The 19,738-nt window shown below is 62.1% G+C and overlaps 1 protein-coding gene across 1 annotated transcript in view; it reads right to left on the bottom strand.

Moving 5' to 3' along the window:
* SRCIN1 (SRC kinase signaling inhibitor 1) overlaps nucleotides 1-19,738 on the bottom strand; it is a 41,364-nt gene that overhangs the window by 5,777 nt on the left and 15,849 nt on the right. Inside the window, exons 4-18 of the mRNA XM_065651164.1 lie at nucleotides 11,070-11,262; nucleotides 10,553-10,751; nucleotides 10,293-10,386; nucleotides 9,109-9,938; nucleotides 8,181-8,273; nucleotides 7,947-7,990; nucleotides 7,218-7,396; nucleotides 6,846-7,021; nucleotides 6,192-6,322; nucleotides 5,301-5,448; nucleotides 3,759-4,071; nucleotides 2,846-3,098; nucleotides 2,094-2,248; nucleotides 1,857-2,009; nucleotides 625-753 (exon numbers count right to left, since the gene is read on the bottom strand). Of these exons, the coding sequence (XP_065507236.1) occupies nucleotides 625-753; nucleotides 1,857-2,009; nucleotides 2,094-2,248; nucleotides 2,846-3,098; nucleotides 3,759-4,071; nucleotides 5,301-5,448; nucleotides 6,192-6,322; nucleotides 6,846-7,021; nucleotides 7,218-7,396; nucleotides 7,947-7,990; nucleotides 8,181-8,273; nucleotides 9,109-9,938; nucleotides 10,293-10,386; nucleotides 10,553-10,751; nucleotides 11,070-11,262 (3,090 nt within the window). The remainder of the gene's footprint in view (nucleotides 1-624; nucleotides 754-1,856; nucleotides 2,010-2,093; nucleotides 2,249-2,845; nucleotides 3,099-3,758; nucleotides 4,072-5,300; nucleotides 5,449-6,191; nucleotides 6,323-6,845; nucleotides 7,022-7,217; nucleotides 7,397-7,946; nucleotides 7,991-8,180; nucleotides 8,274-9,108; nucleotides 9,939-10,292; nucleotides 10,387-10,552; nucleotides 10,752-11,069; nucleotides 11,263-19,738) is intronic.

The following is a 19,738-nucleotide window of genomic DNA, read 5'->3' as shown; positions in this document are numbered from 1 at the left end:
GGACACGGGTGCTCCCGGCAGAGCCACACGCAGGGACCAGCCGCCGCAAACGCGCTGCCACGGGACAGCAGATCTTTGAAACCCCGAGCAGGCAGAATTCACCTGGAAAACATCGTCCTTCCTCCCGGTTATGCCCAGGTGTCCCTGCTCAGCACTTTGTGGTTGATGGGGCCAAACCCCAGCGGGTCCCAGCAGCCACCAGCCCCAGGTCCAGCCCTTCACCTTCCACCCGCACCATGCCCAGGATGTCCCTGCGCAGGGCACGACATGCATCACCCGCCACCGTCCCTTCCCGTGCCACCCTCTCCCGGTGGGAGAGCATCGAGCCCTCCCCGTGCCCTGCCCGGGGGGCGCTGGGGTGGCCCCTTCCTCCTCCCCATCCGCGGGGTCGCAGGATCTGGCGCCCCGGGGGCCGCGGCAGCCCCGTGCCGGTGCCGCAGGGGTTAGTGCTCGGTCCTGTGCCGCGTCGGTGCCGGACGGGCCGTGGCGGTGAGCGAGGGGGTGGAGAGAAGCCGTTAGTTTGTTAAATCAGAGAAAGAAGCAGAAGTGAGTTGGAAAGAGGCGGGAGAGGAGGCGGTGAAAGTGCAGCAGGAGAAGGGGTCGTCGCTGGGAGCGAGCTGTTACCTTCCATCCTTCGGCTGCACCGGAGGCTCCGTTGGGCCACATGGCTGCGTGCCCAGGGGAGACGGCAGCCGCGAGCGGAGCGGAACGGAGCTTGGGGAGGAAAGGGGAGGCAGAGCTTCTCTGAAACACCTGGGGAGTCAAACACGGCGGGTTGGAGGAGGGAGGCTTGGGGGTAACGGTGACGCAGCCCAGGGATGCTTGCCGTGGTCACACCAGGACCGGGGCTCAGCAGTGAGCAAAACATCGGCTGTTCTCATCAGCCCAGAGGCATCTCTGCCCCTCTGCTGCCTGCAGTGTCACCTGTCCCCCTGCCTGCAGTATCATCCGTCCCCCTGCCTGCAGTATCATCCATCCCCCGCCTGCAGCATCACTGGTCCCTCTGCCTGCAGTATCACTGGTCCCTCTGCCTGCAGCATCACTGGTCCCTCTGCCTGCAGCATCACTGGTCCCTCTGCCTGCAGTATCACTGGTCCCTCTGCCTGCAGCATCACTGGTCCCCCTACCTGCAGCATCACTGGTCCCCCTGCCTGCAGCATCACTGGTCCCTCTGCCTGCAGCATCACTGGTCCCTCTGCCTGCAGCATCACTGGTCCCCCCGCCTGCAGCATCACCGGTCCCCCCGCCTGCAGCATCACTGGTCCCCCCGCCTGCAGCATCACTGGTCCCTCTGCCTGCAGCATCACTGGTCCCCCAGCATCCTGGGGGAGAACCAGCCAGGGAAAACCATTCAAAACCCACTTGGGCACCTCGACCGTAGCAAATGGGGGGAGGACATGGGGCACAGGCAGCTTGGGGGGGTTCAGAGCCTCAGGATGACGTCTCGGATGGGATCTCTGCAGGGTGCCTCGTGCACAAAACCCAAGGAACCTCCAGCTGAAGCTGCGTAGTGTTAAAAAACAAATGAGTTTGGCTTAAAGCCCAAGATGGGGTGGAAGCGCTGCAGGAGAGCGATGGTGAACCAGGCACATGGCACCGGGAGCCAGCTCGGGGCTGGCAGGTGCAGCCGCCCTGTGCTGCCCCCCCCGCAGCACCTTGCTCCTGTGGGGGACCGGCGAGAAGCGGGGAGCCCATTGCTGTGCCAATGCTGGGGATGTCATTCCCCGGACCCACCCCAAGGCGTTCCCCAAAAACGCCTGGAGCTGGGTGCAGCCACGAGCGAGCAGACGGGGCAGGGGGGGCATCGCCGCCGGTGCGGGTGAGCTGGGGCACCCCGCGGCCCCTCCCGCGCTCACCTCCAGCTCCGCGATGATGCGGTCCTCGTCGTCGTCGTCTTTGATGGCAGAGGCGATGATGGGAGGGGTGGACGCCGGCCTCACCACCTCCGACACCGTCCGTCTCAGCTTCACCTGCGGCTTCTGGGTCTCCAGCTCCTCCGATTCGGCTTTCTGCGAGGGGGGAGCGGGGAGGTGAGGGGTGGGGGGCGCCGGGTGGGTCCAGCCCAGCAACCACCCCGCGGCCCCCCTCTCTACCTTCATAAACCCGGGCTCCTTCTTGCTGGTGACGATGACTTCGCCGCTGCGGGTCGTGGTCAGCCCGTGGGACGAGGGGAAGCTGCGGCGCGGAGGGGGAGGCGGTGGCGATTTGGAGGGTTTCTCGGTCCGGTACCGCGGCACCGTCAGCTCGTCTGGGCACAAACGGTGCTGTGAGGGCACGAGACCTTTCCCTGCCCCTCTAATACAACACCCCAGTTCTCCCGCTGCCCCCCCCAGGCATAAACCTGGGGAGGAACAGCCCCGTGTCCCAGGACAGGCTGGGGTTGAGCTGCTGGAAAGCAGCTCTGCGGAAAAGGAGCTGGGGGACAACAGGGTGACCACGAGCCACCAACGTGTCCTTGGGGCCGGCGGCAGTGTGAGGAGGAGTGTGGCCAGTGGGTCCCGGGAGGTGAATCCTCCCCCTCTGCTCTGCCCCATCTGCAGCTCTGGGTCCAGTTCTGGGCTCCCCAGTTCAAGAGGGACAAGGAATTACCGGAGTCTCCTTCTCTGGAGACATTCAAAGCCGCCTGGACCGACCCCGTGCAACCTGCTCTGGTGACCCCGCGTGAGCAGGGGTTGGGCTGGGGGATCTCCAGGGGTCCCCGCAACCCCATCCGCCCCGTGACTCTGTGATAAACGCCCCCCGGGACAGCAGAGCTCAGCCCAGGGGACCCAGCGGTGACAGCAGGACCAGGACAAACGCAGGACCATGGATCTGGATGTGTCCCCCATCCCTCCCCACGCCGTACCTGAGCCCCGGCGGCCGTTGGGGTCCCCTTTGCCCCCCGATTTGGGTGCGTGCTGCGGTTTGGAGGGTTTGTGCTCGGGGGTGGAGGCCGTGCTGCTGCTGCCGCCCGGGCTTTGCTTGTGCTTGGCGGCGAACTCCAGGTCGGGAATGGCCTTCATCAGCTCGGCCTGCGTCTCCTCCAGCAGCCGGTTGATGTCCTTGGCGCTGTACTGGGTCAGCGCCGCCCGCTTCTCCTCCCAGTCCCGCTCAGCTGCCTGTGAACGGCACGGAGACCCCGCTGCAGCCCCCCAAACACCGCGGCTTCTCCTGCCTTTGCAGGCAGGACGTGACCCACAGCCCCCCAAAACACTGCTGAGCCTGGAAGGAGTGGGGGGCACCAGCACTGACCATTTTGCAAGCTGCACCCCACACAACATGCAGTTTTGGGGGCTCCAAGGGTCCCAGCATCACCCCCCAACCTGCTGCCAAGCCCTGGAGGGTTGGGGGGGCAGCACTGACCCTATTCCCCAAGCTGTAGCCCCCAATGTGCAACGTGGGGGGCTCCAAGGGTCCCAGCATCACCCCCCAACCTGCTGCCGAGCCCTGGAGGGTTGGGGATCAGCACTGACACTATTCCCCAAGCTGCAGCCCCCACAACATGCAATTTGGGGGGCTCCAACGGTCCCAGCATCACCCCCAATCCACTGCTGAGCCCAGGAGGAATGGGGAGGTGCAGCACTGACCCCTTCCCCAAGTTGCACCCCCTCAATGTGCACTTGGGGTGCTCCCAAGGCATCACCAGGGGCTCCCCACCCTCCAGACAAACTCAGCAAGTAGGAGGATGGACCCAGTTCCTGTTCCCAGTTTCAGCCGGGAGACATTGGGACAGACCCTCGGGAACCCCCACCAAGCTGAGGAACCCCCCAGGCTCTCACCTCCACAGATACAGCTTTGTCCGCGCTCTTCTTGCTGGGGGTCTCCGGCCCCGTCTGCGTCTTGGCGGGCACCATCTCCGGAGCTCGGGCAGGGTTATTGCTCTTGGAGGGGTGGGTTTGGGTCTGGGGGGGGCTGTGGCCAAAGCTGGGCATGCCCAGGGCCTCGGTGCCAGACGCCAGGTGGTGGAGGCTGACGGGGGGGCTGGTGGGCATCTCCAGGTCCAGCCCTTTGCTGAAGTCTGTCTCGGGGGGCACCTTCTTGGGGGACTGGCTGAGGGTGCTGGGGCTGCTCCACACGCCCTCGTCCACTTGCCTGGCAGGGACAGAGCGGAGGGGCTGGGGGGGGACACGGCATGGGGGGGTCCCGCACCCTCGCCAGGCCACCCCACAAAAAAACTTGCTCTTCTGCAACTGTGCATTATATAGAACCATAGAATCGTTTTGGTTGGAAGAGACCCTCAAGAACATCAAGTCCACCCGCTCCCCAGCCCCGGCGCTGCCCCATGTCCTGAGAACCTCGTGTCCGTCTGTCCAACCCCTCCAGGGATGGTGACTCCAGCACTGCCCTGGGCAGCCTGTTCCAATGCCCCACAGCCCTTTGGGGAAGAAACTGTTCCCCACATCCACCCTCAACCTCCCCTGGCGCAACTTGAGGCCGTTTCCTCTGGTCCTGGCGCTTGTTCCTGGGGAGCAGAGCCCGACCCCCCCTGGCTCCCAGCTCCTTTCAGGCAGGTCAGAGATCAGAAGGGCTCCCCTCAGCTCCTGTTCTCCAGCCGAGGAGACAAGCTGAGGTTATAATATGTATGTATCTTTCTAGCTGTGGGTTTGGGGTCTCTGGTGTCTGGGAAGGGGTTGGAGCTGACACTCCAGCCTCTCTCGGGGGAGCACACGGAGCTCCCCGCCCCGGCTGTCCCTTTTCATGAACCTCGTAGGAAATGCGATCTCGCCCAACCCTGCCCCTCTGGCTGAAATTTCCCTTTAGGACTCAGGAGCGATTAGGACCTGGGAATGACAGGGAGGCAGATTCAGACCCTGCCTGGCCATCCAAGTTCATTTCCATAGCAAACCAGGGTAATGCTGAGCCCGAGGCAAACCCGGCGCTGCAAAACTCCTCCCGCAGCGCGGCTGAGCCCTAAACCATCGCCAGTGCCTGGTGATGGGAAGAGGCAGGTGTGCCAGCCCCGGCCTGACGCTGTCCTTACAGCTGGGACATCATTTTTCTCCAGCAGAATATTTTTCCGCTCCTCGGGAAAGAGATCTCTGATCACACCAAGGGTTGTATATGACCACGCTTGTCGCAAGGTGATAAGAAAAAGTCAGTTTGGAAAGAGGGGTTCCCACATACACACCGGAGAGGACCAAGGGCATTTTTTAGTTTCTTAGCAGAAAAACGAGCCTTTTTTTCCAACAGCCCTTGGGATTTACATTCGTAACGCAGAGAGGACGGCGGGACTGGCCGTGTCCCCTGGGGCTCCCCTAAGATGCGGTTATTTGGGGGACAGCGCGGGGGGTCTGCGGGGCCGGGGAGGGGGTCGGGCTGACCTGCGGATCTGGGCGAGCGTGTCCGTCACCGTCTTGCAGCGCTTGAGCAGCCCGTCCAGGCGGTTGGGCTCCTCCTTCAGGAACTTGACGGCTTCCACCTCCACCCGCAGCACCACCCGCATCTTGCTCTGCAGGCTGGGGAACTGGGCTGGGGTGGGAGAACTGGGGGTCACCAGGGTCCCGTGGTGCTGGGGACCCCCTCGCAGTGCCCGGCCGGCAGTGCCAGGAGACACCGTGCCCACCAAAGCCACCATGGCCATCGTACCCATGGCAAGGACACCCCGCCAGTTGGAGCGGGATGAACCCTGGGGACACCAGGCTGGTGTCTCTCCTGCTCCCCGTGCCCATCATCCACCTGCAGGCACCGATCTTGGCCCCTCAAGGTGTCCCCTCCACATCCAGGGCACCCAACTCTGCCCTGGAGCTGGGGACTCGGTGCCCAGGACCCTGGGGACACGGTGACACAGAGCAGGTTGCTCCTGGCTCCCTGCCCGTGCCCTCCTCGCCATCCTGGCTGCTCAGCATCAGCCTGAATGTATGGAAAAGCTGCAGGAATGTGGAGATGCTCCTACCCCTGCCCTGTGTCCCCATCTCTCCCCATGTCCCCCCTCCCTGTCCCTGCTTCTTACAACCTCAGCAACTGCTGCAAAATCATGGGTTTTCTGGCTGCCGTGGCTCTGGCAGGCAGGAGCTCTGCCACTTCGAATCGAGGTGCAGGGCATCTGTTTGCAAAAGGCAGGATGGGGACAGGACGGGGACAGGATGGGGACAGATGGAAGTGAACACCCAGCAGCTGCAAAGATGCAGACCCAGAGGCAACGGGCAGCCTGGAGCGACCTGTCTGTGAGGATGCAGCACGGAGATGTCACCCAGCCCCGGCCACCTCCTCACCCTTCAGGTCCGTCAGCGTCTCCCCCAGCTGCTTGAGCACCACAGCCTTCTCCTCCAGCTCCTGCACCGGGATCAGCCGGTGGTTGTGGGCCAAGTCCTTCTGGATCTTCTCCACCGACTTCTCCAGGTCACTGTGAGCACAGGGACAGGGCAGGGGTGTCACTGCTGCTCCGGGATGCTGGTGGGACCCCAGGGTGACCAGCCTGGTGGGTCCCCACGCACAGAGGGGAGAGGACAACTGGGCTGGGGGCCCCTCACCATGCTAGACAAGCAGTCAAGGATGGAATCACAGAATCATGTTGGTTGGAAAAGCCCCTCAAGATCATCAATCCAACCATTACCCCAGCCCTGGCACTGCCGCATGTCCCTGAGAACCTCGTGTCCGTCTGTCCAGCCCCTCCAGGGATGGTGACTCCAGCACTGCCCTGGGCAGCCTGTTCCAATGCCCCACAGCCCTTTGGGGAAGAAATTGTTCCCCAGATCCAACCTCAACCTCCCCTGGCGCAACTTGAGGACGTCTCCTCTCATCCTGTCTCTTGCAGGATGCGACCTGTCACCGTGCAGAGCTGCTGATTCACACCCATGGAGGATCTGGCCTGTGGGGGTCAGCACGCACGGACCCTGTCCCCACTCGTGTCCCCTGTCCCCGCTCACTTGAGCTGCTGGGTGATCAGCTCCTCCTCGTTGAGGTACCGCAGCCGTTCCTCCTCCACCAAGCTGCGCTGCCGCTGCAGAGGGTCCTCGTGCTTGCGCATGGTGTCTGTCACCCGCACGCTGATCTCCGTCTCCGTCCGACGCAGCATCGTCTTCACCGTCTCCTGGTTCTGCAGCTGCAGGGATGAGGGTGGGACTCAGGGTGAGCAAGACCCCCCTCGACGGGCACTGGTGCGGGTGCAGGGCTGGTCAGTGGGATCCCCATGCTCTCCCACACTAAATTCACCAGGAAAAGGGGATTTTCCTGCTCCGGGGCTGGAGCCACCCCAGTAAGAGCCGGGATGGGTTGGGGTGTCCCCCCGCAGTACCCACCTGCAGCTTCTTGAGCTGCTGCAGCTGGTTGCGGAGGTCGCTGGCGTTCTGCTGCAGGTCGTGCAGGTGCAGCTGCATGTGCAGGCGGGTGACGGCCGTGGGCTGTCCCGCCGGCGTGCTGCTGGCCGAGGGCGGCGGCGGCGCGGGCACCGGCGTCCCCATGCCGCTGCGGCTGGTCGCTGCGGGGGGGACAGGCGGAGGATGCTGAGGGGAGATAACCCACCCCAGGGCGGGCTGCCGACCACCCTGGAGATGCCCCTTGCTGGGATGGGGGTCCCACTGGCTGTCATGGATGGTTTGGGTTGGAGGGCCCTTCCCAGCCCCCCCAGTGCCCCCCCTGCCATGAGCAGGGACATCTGCACCAGCTCAGGTTGCTCAGACCCCGTCCAGCCTGGCCTGGGATGTCTCCAGGGCTGGTTCACCCACCACCTCTCTGGGTACCGGGGCCAGGCTCTCACCGCCCTCAGCACCAACAATTTCCTTACATGCAGCCTGAATCTCCCCTCTTTTAGTTTAAAACCATCACCCCCTGTCCTGTCACTACAGGGCCTGTTAAAAAGTCTGTCTCCACCTTTCTTATAAGCCCCTTTTATGTACTGAAAGGTCACAATAAGGTGTCCCCAGAGCCTCAGCCCACGGCGGGGGCTCCTGCACCCCCCAGACCCCCAGCAGCCGTGGGCAGAGCTGGGGGTGCTGCGCGGTGGGGGGGCCGCCTCTGCAGTCACTTACATGCTGACGGGGGGGTCCCGCCGTTGGTGGCTTCTGTCTTCTCGCTGTGATGAAAGAGGAGGGGGGTGAGCGTGGACCAGGCACCCCCATCCCCACCAGCGCGGGGACACACCGGGGCTTGGCCCCTGGGAGGGGGACAGGACCCCCCTGGCCTCGGCAGCAAACAGCCCAGCTGGGGATGTCCCCCTCCCTGCAGCAGCCCCCGGGGTCCCAGCGCTGTCCCCAGCTCCGTACCTGGGGGTCTCGGCCTCGGAGCCGCGGAGCAGCGCGCTCTGCACCAGCCCGGTCAGGCTGGCAATCTGCTTCTCCATCGCCTCCATGCGCTCCCTGCGCGGGGGAAACCGAGAGGGACAGGCTGAGGAATCGGCTCCGGCATCACCGACACCCTCACCATGTCCTGGTCAGCCACCCGCCGCGTCCCCGCGAGTCCCAGGAGGGACATCAGGGACACGACAGCGCTGCTGTCACCAGCCACATCCACCCGCTTTGTTCCCTTTCTCTTCTTGCCCCCAGCCGCCCCCAGTCACACCCCTCTGTCCTGCACAATTTGGTGCTTTGTTACCCGTCCCAGCACCTCCACCGCGGTGGACATGGGTCAAAACCTTCCTCTGCTCCTTCTCTCCCTCCTCAGCTGCACCCATGGATGACATCGGAGCAGCAAAGCTCATATCTTGGGGGGATTTAGCATCATTTTGGTTGGAAAAGCCCCTCAAGATCATGGAGTCCACCCGTTCCCCAGCCCCAGCACTGCCCCATGTCCTGAGAACCTCATGTCCGTCTGTCCAACCCCTCCAGGGATGGTGACTCCAGCACTGCCCTGGGCAGCCTGTTCCAATGCCCCACAGCCCTTTGGGGAAGAAATTGTTCCCCAGATCCAACCTCAACCTCCCCTGGCGCAACTTGAGGCCGTTTCCTCTGGTCCTGGCGCTTGTTCCTGGGGAGCAGGGCCCGACCCCCCCTGGCTCCCAGCTCCTTTCAGGCAGGTCAGAGATCAGAAGGTCTCCCCTCAGCTCCTGTTCTCCAGCTGAACCCCCAGCTCCCTCAGCCGCTCCCATCACCCTTGTGCTCCAGCCCCTCACCAGCTCCGCTCCCTTCTCTCAACTCGCTCCAGCACCTCAACGCCTTTCTTGGCACGAGGAGCCCCAAACTGAACCCATCTCACCTCGTTTCCGTGTCCTTGGCCGGTCCAGGGGAGCCGAACCCCGAGAGCGGGCGGTCGCCGGGGCCGGGGAACAGCTCGGGGGGGCCGGAGGAGCCGGGGTTGCGCGCTTTGTTGATGGGGCTCTCCATGAAGACTGAAGAGCAGGAATCCTTGCGGAAGGACTGACGGACGGGCGAGGAGCGGCTGGGGGGTCCCGAGTAGGGGCTGTGGGGGCTCTGCCCCGGCTGCACGTCCACCAGCCGCCCTTCGGCCATCTTCTGCGGGGAGGAGGGCGGCATGCGGAACCCCAAGGCGGGTCCGTACGTCTCGCCGTAGATGGGCGCGTTGGGTTTGTACAGACTGTCCTCCAGCTCCGACTGCAGCGCGGCCGCCGAGTAGGTGCTGAGGGAGCGCACGGACCCCCGCTTGTAGAGCCCCCCCGAGTAGCCAAAAGGGTCCCCCATGCCGGCCAGGGACTGGGTGGAGGTGATGCTGAGCCGGCCCTCGTGCACCATGCCGTAGGGGTCGGCGTACAGCCCCTCGTTCTTCACCAGCACCACGTTCTTCCCGGCCAGGTCCTCGTCCGGCTTCACGTCCCGCCGCTCCAGGATGGCGCTGGGGCTGGGGGACACCCCCTGGGCGGGGGGCAGGTTGGAGAGGCGCTCGCTGTGATGGACGGGGCTGCCGGCGTAGGACGGGGGGCGGCCCCCGCTGTAGGACATGCGGGAGCGGGATGGGGACGAGGACTGCAGCACCGGCGGGGGGGACCCCGAGGCCAGGTGGGACGCCGGGGACATGTTGTTGAGGCGGCGGGTGGGGGAGGACTCCCTGGACGTGTACACCATCTCCCGCTGCGGAAAAAGGGGCGGGGGGGGTCAGCATCACGTCCCCCGCCCTCGCTTCACCCCGCCAAGGAGCAAGATCTGCAGCTAGCGCATCGTCACCTGGCCTTGGCAAACGGCAGCTCCCTCATCCCCATCCCGCGGTGGGATGATTTATTCTGATGAATCCCCTAATTATCATGGTGATTGCCCTGCTGTCAGGCCCCCAACATCTATTCTCTTAAAGTAATAATGCTGGAACCGGGCAAGATGAATCACGGTCATTACTCCTTCCACAAACACAGGCGATTCCCATTCCTCCATCTCCATCCATCCCAGCCCCCTGGGGGCACCCCCACCCACGACACCCTGTCCCCCCCTTACCCTCAGGTCACCGTTAGCGATGTGCGAGGCTGGGAATGAGGCATAAAGTGGCTCTTTCCGGTAGATTTTAATGATACTTCTGTCCTGGATATCACTGAAAGCAGAGACAGGGCTGTGAGCATCCTAGCCGGGAGCCGCCGAGCCCCAGGACTGCACCCACCACCCCCTTCTGCTGCCACCCCACTGATTTCCTCACTCGTGATTGCTCTCAAAGAAAGGAAAAGTTAATCTGTGGTGGATTTCTGAGCCTCCATCCTCACCGGACATCCTCCAGCTCGTAGAAGACGTTGCGCGACTCGTCCTTGATAAGGATGGCTGTGTTGGGAGACTTCAGCATCCCCATGGTGAGCTTCTGGGGGAACATGTGGACGATGAGGGCGTGCAGGGTGTCCATGCTGCTGATCTCGTGGGTGATGTGGACGCGCCTCGTCTCGTCCCCAAACTGCAGGAAAAGGACCCCTGGAAGCAGAAGGAACAGAAAACGGTGAGATGTGCCCGCTCCCCTTCTCCATGTGATGCCGAGGACGGGCCAAGGTTGGTGATGACAGTTTGACCACCTGCTTGGAAGTCTCTGTGTGCACCCAGACAGGGGTTTGGGGACCTCTGGCCACCCAACCTCCCCCTAGAGCAGCGAGGCTGAAGGCATCTTGTCCCCCTTGGTCACCCCACACAGCATCCCCAGCTCCTCCTGGGGTTATTTGGGCAGATAAAAACCAACCCCCCACCCAGCAGACGCCGGCATCTGCCTGTCCCGGAGGGGCCGGAGCCCCCGGGTACCTGGTGACCGCAGCTTGGTCTGGCTGGTGGAGCGGGACAAGGGCAAGCTCTGCCGGAACCGGTTCATCCTGTTGAACCCCAGGGGCAGCTCCGCTTCCGACATGGTTTCCAGGGATTCGGCCGAGGCGAAGGAGAGTTTGGCTTGATCGGCCAAGCCGGGCTGGGAGCCCTGGGAGTGCCGGGAGCTCCTTGTCTGGAAGGGGAGAGGAAAGGCGGGAGCTGTGCTGGGTATCGCAGCCCCGCTCTGCTCCCCAGACACGGCACCGTGCTGCTCCGGCCCGGGCAGGCTGAGCCGCGTCCAGGGATGCTCAGCCCAGGGATGCTCAGTCTGCATCCCTGACATGGTCCAGCCACGGCGCCAGCTCGAGGCTCCTCTACCTCGTGCTCTAAGCTTCAAATCATGGAATCATTTTAGTTGGAAAAGACCCCCAAGATCAAGTCCAGCCATCACCCCAGCCCCAGCACTGCCCCATGTCCTGAGAACCTCATGTCCGTCTGTCCAACCCCTCCAGGGATGGTGACCCCAGCACTGCCCTGGGCAGCCTGTTCCAATGCCCCACAGCCCTTTGGGGAAGAAATTGTTCCCCAGATCCAACCTCAACCTCCCCTGGTGCAACTTGAGGCCGTTTCCTCTGGTCCTGGCGCTTGTTCCTGGGGAGCAGAGCCCGACCCCCCTGGCTCCCAGCTCCTTTCAGGCAGGTCAGAGATCAGAAGGTCTCCCCTCAGCTCCTGTTCTCCAGCTGAACCCCCGGGTCCCTCAGCCGCTCCCATCACCCTTGTGCTCCAGCCCCTCACCAGCTCCGTCCCCTTCTCTCAACTCGCTCCAGCACCTCAACGCCTTTCTTGGCGCAAGGGACACATACAACCATTTACTGTCCCCTCTGCCTCCTGCCATCGCTCGCTCACGTTTTCCACTCCAGGCCGGCAGCGTTTCAAAGCCTCCCGGTGCCTTTGAGTTCCCCCACCTGCGACTCGCTGGAAATAAAACCAGCGCTCGGCGGTGACAGAGCCTGGGCTCGCATGCAAGCGCCGGAATAACCTTAGCAATTACGGGAGGTTACACATCCATTACGCCAATGAACCAGCTCCCGGGAAACATAAATGCCCGGCTTATTCTGGAAGCAAAGCAGCGGCAAGGTTTATGGCTGCCTGAGCCGGGGGGGAAGTAATGGCTTTATAGCAGTAAAAATTTAATATGCCAGGAGTCCAATTTCACCTGGCCAAGCGTATATCCACCGCATGGAAGTTCAGGCTACAGACACGGGCTTTCTGCTCGAACATCTCCAAACGTGCCACCGGGTCCCCTGCTCACAGGTGCCCGCGCGGCGGAGCCAGCGCTGCCCGTCAATACCCCAAATACACGGCGCGGTTTTCCAGACGTGTGTTTAACGCCGGCAAACCAAACAGAGAGAACAAACAGCTCCCGGGGTGTGGAAAAGGCAGCGTGGAAGGGACAGCAGCTCTATTTTAAGACCAAAAAGGGGGAAAAAAAAAAAATCAATATGAAATGATAACAGCCATCATCATCATTTAAATGAGACATTAATTGGAGGATTTAATTAATCTGGCCGGGCGGGGTTTTCGAGGACTTGAAATGTTCTCGCTGTAGCTAATTGCTGGAAAATCGACTGCTTAGTTTTGTTGTTTGAGCATAAAGCTGGCTGGCAAGAGATGCTTCGGGTCTTACAGCAAGAAAGGGAAACAGGGCTGGAGCCTGGGTCCCTATAGCCCAGCACCCCAACATACTGCAATCCCTATAGTCCAGCACCCCAATGCACCACAGTCCCCATAGCCCAGCACCCCAATGCACCACGGTCCATATAGCCCCTATAGCACATCACCCCTATAGCCAGCTGCTCCAGGTGAGCCCAAACCCCTCCTGCCTCTTCCCTGAGGCTGCAGCTGACCTCAAGTAATTAAGCTCGTCTGATGGAGCTAATTATGGCATCAGTCAAAAAAAAAAAAAAAAAAGAAAAAAGGGCAAGATGGAAATTAATGGATTTTTAGCCCGGAAGGGACTGTTGTGGCCTGATGCTCAGCACAAAGTGCTCAGGGAATGGGCTCATCCCCCCACCTGTTGCCCAGCAAAGCCCCACAGCCAGAGCATGGTGAGAAGACAGGACCCCGCCCAGGACCCCGCCCTACACAGGAATCCCACCCAGGACCCCACCCTATGCAGGACCCCGTCCCACCCAGGACCCCGCCCAGGACCCCACCCTATGCAGGACCCTGTCCCACCCAGGACCCCGCCCTATGCAGGACCCCGTCCCACCCAGGACCCCGCCCTATGCAGGACCCCACCCTATGCAGGACCCCGCCCAGGGAGGGCTCTGGGTGCAGCGGCACCCCCCGCCGCTGCAGCAGCGCTGTGCAGGAAGGTGACCAACCCCCCCGGACCCCCACCCTGGCAGCAAAGGCATTTTGTGCCCCCCTCTCAATCCCACCCCCCAGGGGCAGTTTTGCCCCAGCCCAGACCCCCCCACAAAGGGCTCGATCTCCCGCAGCTCCCAACACTCTCTGGGGACACCGAGAGGCACCCGAGACCCCCCCACGGTGGCAGCGAGGGGCTGGGGGGGGGACGCCGCTCCCCCGCTCGCTGTCCCCACACCGCAGCGATGCCACGCTGGGAAATGACCCATTTCTCGCTGAACCAGCCACAGGGTTAATACGGCGCCAGGATGATTTTTACGATGCTGGGGCCATGGGAGCGGGGCTGGCACGTCCCCAGCGCCGGGGCGGGGACAGCAGCATCACCCCCAAGCCCGAGGTCCCGGCGTGGGAAGCAGCAGGTTCAAGGGCAGAGCAAACCGCCCCAAAATAAACCATAAATCACCCAAGGGCAGCAGCGCGGGAGCTCCGGCCCCGGCTGGTACCGCGGGCGGGGAAGGCGGGGAGCGGTTTTTGGGGGATAGAGCTGATGGGCACCAAGGTCAAGGTGTCCGCAGCCTGTCCTGGGGAACAAACCCACTTTGCTGTTTGCCAGGGAAGGGGTTTTCAAGCCCCTGCGTGATGGAGCCAAGGAAATGTTGCTGGTGCGGAAGCATCAGCAAAGCCTTTCCAGGCTGGGAGGGCACCGGGGGGGCTATTTTGGCGATTGTCCCAGTGAAAACCCGCTCGCAAAGCACCAGCTCCCTGCAGGTCCCCACGCCAGCGGGGACAGGAGCATCCCCAGCCCTCCCACCATCCCCTCAGAGCCTTATAGAAAAGAGGTGGGATGGGGAACAGAGGGAGACTTGGGGGTTTTTGTCTCTTATCTCCCTGGAGCTAAAAAAAGACACAATTAAGCGATTCTTTTAGCTCTGAAAACTCCCAACAATCCCTTTTACTGTCAGCACAGAAGCAACTTCATTATATCTGCCTGGCTAGATAAGGATGCTGCTCTCCTCCTTCTCTCCCCTCCCTTCTTCTTGTCCCCATCCTCCCCTCCCTTCTTGCACCCCCTCTCCGATTGACCCTCCCCAGCTTTGCAGGCTGAATGCTCAGGGCTGGATCTACCACAGGGCACTGGAAAGATGGGAGGAAAAAATAAAAATAAATATGAGAAAATGCGCGGGGAAAAGGATCCCACCCTCGGACAGAGCAGGACACTCCGCAGCCGTTCCCATGCAAAACTCCAAGCCACGGCAGCTCATTAATATTTCCACTCATTTCCTAAGACCGGCAGCAAGCCTGACCCTGCAAAGGGACCCTGGAGACAGAGCAGAGGGTTTGTCACAGCGGAGCCACCTCGCTCCTACCCCCGGCGGGTTCCAAGGGCGATGTCGGGCTCGACCCGAGGAAAAATCGCCCGTTTCAGGCCCGTTTCTGCACATCACACGCACCAGCACCCAGCAACCTGCGCTGAGTATTATTTGCAACGAGGAGACCGGGCGGTCACGGGGGGTGTCACCAAGCACCCTGCTGGGACGCACCCAGCCCAGCCCGAGCTCTGCAGCCTGTCCTGGCACAAACCAGCCCCTTTTCCCCCCAAAACCAGCCGGGACAGCCAGAGCACAGCCCGCCAGCACCGATACCAACCTGTCCTCGCAGCTGGGATGGATAAACCGGCAGCGGGTTAATGCCACAGGCAGCGGCTGTCCCCAAGCTCAGCCTCTCCCCAGGACCCTGCTGTCACCAGCCCCAGCCCGGGGGCTCCGGCTGCAGCCCCCAGACACGCCCCGCTCAGTCATCCTGTCCCATGGGCAGGGACGATGCGCTGGAGCAGGCATCACCCTCCCAGGGGCGGATGGAGCCCTGCCAATGTCCCAGCTCTGCTGTCACCGTCCCGGCTCCGGCCGTTTGCAGCTCCTCTGCTGCGCCGCATGACGGGGATAAACGCGACAGACCCTCCAAAACCCACCCCGGCCAGCTTGGGAAACAGCTGGCGAGCCCAGCCCTGCGCGAAGCAACGCGGCCGCTTATTTACCGAGTACATAAAGCCCCGGCTGCAGCCCCTGGTTGGACACTGATCTGGATTAATTCCTCATAATCCCCCCCTCTCATCAGTTAATCCAGCAGCTGACTCCGGGTCCCATCTGGTGCTGTACGGAGCTCTCGGGATGGGCGCAGGAGCTCAGCAACCCCGAAGGGGGCGAGAAGACCCCCCCAGCCTCCCGCTGCGATGCTGGGAGGGATGAAGGATGTCTGGGCATTGCTGAGCTGTGCCGGGAACCACCGCGGGCTCTCGCTGTGGGACAGGGGAGCCGCCACATCTTTCTGTGCCATCTCCCAGCACAGCATCCCGCGGAGCCGGCATGGGGAAAGGCCACGGGACGGGGAAACGGGACCCTCCGATGCTGCTCGGACCCACCGCTCTTCTCCACCCCTGCCTCTGTCTCCCTATCTATAAAAAAATAATAATATTAAAAATATCTATTTCTCTCAGGTATCCCTCCCCATGCCTGCATGAACATCCCCACAGGCTGGTGCTTCCTGCCCCAAATTCCCAGGTTTCAGCCCACTGGAGCTAAAAGGGACACGGTCCCTTCGCCCTCCCCACAGCTGGAAAAGTCTTTCCATGGATGTTGCGGGTGTAACACCCGTCCTCAAGCACACCAGCTCAGTGCTGCTTCCCTGGGATGCTCCGAGATGGAGCTGAGCTTCTCCCATCCCATCCCATCCCTAGAGAAACGTGTCTGTGCCTGCAGAACTCGACGGGGAAAACCTCTCCCTGCAGAGCTGGGGATGCTCCCGGTGCCTGGGAGCTGGAAAAGCAGAGGATGCACCAAAGGGATCCGGGGACCCCGTCACCGCTGGGACCCCGTCACCGCTGGGACCCCCTTAGGGCTCGCAGGGAAGGAGGATGGAGCCTCGGCCGCCCAGTCTGCGCTGCCGGCGAGGGTCAGCAGCGAATAAAGCTGTGAGCAAAGCTGGGAGAAAAACAACATCTGTCCCTCCCGCCGCTCTGCTTCTGTCAACATCGCCAAGGAAAATTTTAATTGAAATTTGAAACTTTTTCTTTTTTTTTTTGGAAGCAGCTCTGAGAGCTGTTAAAGAAACAGAGGGAGGGATTTCCAGATACAACGTCCCCACCCTGTTTCTCTGTCTGACCCCATCACAACATCACTGTGGGGTTTCAACCAGACCAGCCTGGTCCCACCTGTTTGCTTGGAGATCTCAGCAAGGTGGTAGCTGCCCTTCCCTCCCTCCAAGATGCTAGCACATCGCAAACTGCTCCGTTCGTTCATTCATTCGTTCATTCATTCATTCCTAACGAACTCTGCTCATCCTTAATTATTGATGCTCCCAGGGAGTGAGTCAGCAAAGAGCTGCCGGCTGTTTTGTAAGAGGAGAGGAGCTCAGGTAACAGGACACTTCCCCGGCAGGTACCTCCTCACCTCACATCTGGCTGCAAATCCCTCCTGGGGAGCATCCCCGACCGGGATACAGCATCCCGGACCGGGATACAGCATCCCCGACTGGGATGCAGCATCCTCAACTGGGATGCAGCATCCTCAACTGGGATGCAGCATCCCTGAGCAGCACACAGCATCCCTGAGCAGCACGCAGCATCCCTGAGCAGCACGCAGCATCCCTGAGCAGCACGCAGCATCCCTGACCCGCACACAGCATCCCTGAGCAGCACGCAGCATCCCTGACCTGCACGCAGCATCCCTGACCCGCACGCAGCATCCCTGAGCAGCAGCCCAGCTCCTGCCTCCAGAGGCAGGGGAGCCAGGAGATGCCCATCTGGGAAGAAAAAGTTGGAAAAACTGGAGGTAACTGGGACTGCAGCAGCAAAGCTGGAAGAAATGGGAGGCCCAGGGTGCTCTGAGCATCACACGATGGGATATACTACGAGTCTCTCCCATCCAAGGGAGTTGTGGCTCCTCCGGCCCCCTCCTCCGGCCCCCGCCCCTCTCACCCCGCCTTGGGTCTCGCCACCGAATTAAAAGCGTAGTACTCCCGGCAGCAATAATTCATCCAGTGTCTAATGCTCAACATTTTGTCAGGATTATCCCGATTAACCCAGAATTAATCCTGATCTCAATGTTAACAGGATTAAGCGTTAAAATCGGATTAGGTGGTTTTTTTTTTAAACCGGACCCCTTGACTAAAGGAAGGGGCCCGTCCCCACCAGATGTGCACAGCCTGCTACGGGCAGCCAGATGTGCGCGGGAGGCGGGCGGGCGCTCACTGGCCCGCAACGGGCCCCTCAGCACGGGTGAAACGGGACACCCCCCCGGCGAGCATCCCCGTGACACCCGCATCCCCGTGACACCCGCATCCCTGTGACACCCGCGTCCCCGTGACACCCGCGTCCCCGTGACACCCGCACCCCTCTGACACCCGCATCCCCGTGACACCTGCATCCCTCGCACCCATCCCGATGCACAGGATCCCGACACTCGGATGTCGCATTTCCAAGTAAAAAACCACCCTTTTGCCCTCGCGCGCGGCCCGTCCGGCTCTGCGGGGGACACGGCTGGCTGCTTGCTCCCCAGCCTGCATTTTTCCCCCATTCCTGCTGGCACCAACAGCCTCTTGCCTGATGAATATTTTAAAACCTGGATCCTCTGCAGCCTCATGAATATTGAGGGCTGCTGGTTGCCCACCACGGGGACGGTCCCTCTCTGGCCACGGGCAGCGGGTCGGTGGCATCACCTGCCCGGCTCTGTGGGAGCTGCATCCCTGTTCAGAGAGCCACGGCAAATGGGGGGGCCAGAAATGGACCTGATTCAGCAAACGCGGGTCGGAGGGCAGGATTACAGGAGCTAAGCCTGCCTGGTATTTGCTCGGCTCCTACACGTAAATACCGAATACCAGCCCGGCAAATGCCGTGAGTCCCCGGTGAGATGGAAACGGCTCCTGCTGACGAGATTCCCGGAGGATGTGGAGCCACCGAGTGAGTCACCGGCTGCTGCCGGGGCACAACGCAGGTGACACTTGTTTTAGAATCACAGAATCATTTTGGTTGGAAAAGCCCCTCAAGATCACAGAGTCCACCCGTTCCCCCAGCCCTGGCACTGCCCCATGTCCCAGGAACCTCATGTCCGTCTGTCCAACCCCTGCAGGGATGGTGACTCCAGCACTGCCCTGGGCAGCCTGTTCCAATGCCCCACAGCCCTTTGGGGAAGAAATTATCCCAAATTTCCAACCTCAACCTCCCCCGGCGCAACTTGGGGCTGGTTCCTCTGGTCCTGGCGCTTGTTCCTGGGGAGCAGAGCCCGACCCCCCCTGGCTCCAAGCTCCTTTCAGGCAGTTGTGAGAGCATAATCTTTTTTTAAAGATGAATGTCTCCTGCCCCCCCCTTTCTCCCCTCCACATCCAAGTCAGTTTTTTCCCCCAGTAGCTTTTGCTTTAGTGCCTTTGATATTCTTTTAAAGCCCTGGCACCAAAGGAGCCGCCGGTTCTTCCCACTCCATCCCCAGCCCCGCGGCGCCAGCCGGGCGCCAGCCCGCGCCCCGGGTCAGCGCAGCAGGACCCCCCCTCAGCACCACCTCACAGCATCCCTGGGGAGGGATTTGCCCCCCGGCCAGATCCAAGGATGTGTCCCCAGAGCCCCCAAACCCTGCAAACCCCCGGGCTGAGACGCTCCTGCCCTGGAGGGGTGACACCCAGGAGTCACCCCAGGCTGGCGGGGATGGGGGGGGAGCCGGGACGCGGTTCAGGTGATGGAAGGGGGGGTGGGTACCCGGCTGTCCCAGCCGAGGGACTCGGGCATCTGCCTGGGGACTCGGGGACCGGCAGCAACGTGACAGCGGCCACGGAGCGGCTGGATCGATGGCTCCGTGTGGGCGCACAGCCCGGCCCAGGAGGGGACGTTTGTGACACGAGCGGGGCTGGCCCCATCTCACAGCGAGTGCAGAAGCCCCAGGGATGCGCTGGGACAGGAGGACGGCGCGGGGCAGGACCCACGGACAGGTGGGGATGGGGCCACATGCTGGACCCCTCCCCGCAATGACGGCACCGCCAACGCCATCCGAGAGCATCCGCTCATCCCAGCACCGCAGCCGACAAAGCCGGCAATGCAGAACCCCCCCTTTCCCCACACCCGGGCCTGGGGAGCCCCAAATCGCAGCCAGCACCTGTCCCCGGGCCAGGGGGGGGCACCAGGGCGGGTCCTGCCCTGGGGGCCCCGTAGCATCTCACCACATCCCTGGGTGTCCCCAGGAATTCGGCTCTGCCCCCGCCCCGGTGGCAGCTGGACACACACAGGGAACCTAAAGGGTCATGAAACTTTTATTTTG

Source organism: Caloenas nicobarica, chromosome 24 (genome assembly GCF_036013445.1).
Source record: "Caloenas nicobarica isolate bCalNic1 chromosome 24, bCalNic1.hap1, whole genome shotgun sequence".
NCBI lineage: Eukaryota > Metazoa > Chordata > Aves > Columbiformes > Columbidae > Caloenas > Caloenas nicobarica.
Note: the sequence above shows the minus strand (reverse complement) of the source record. Positions and strands in the feature narration are given on the sequence as shown.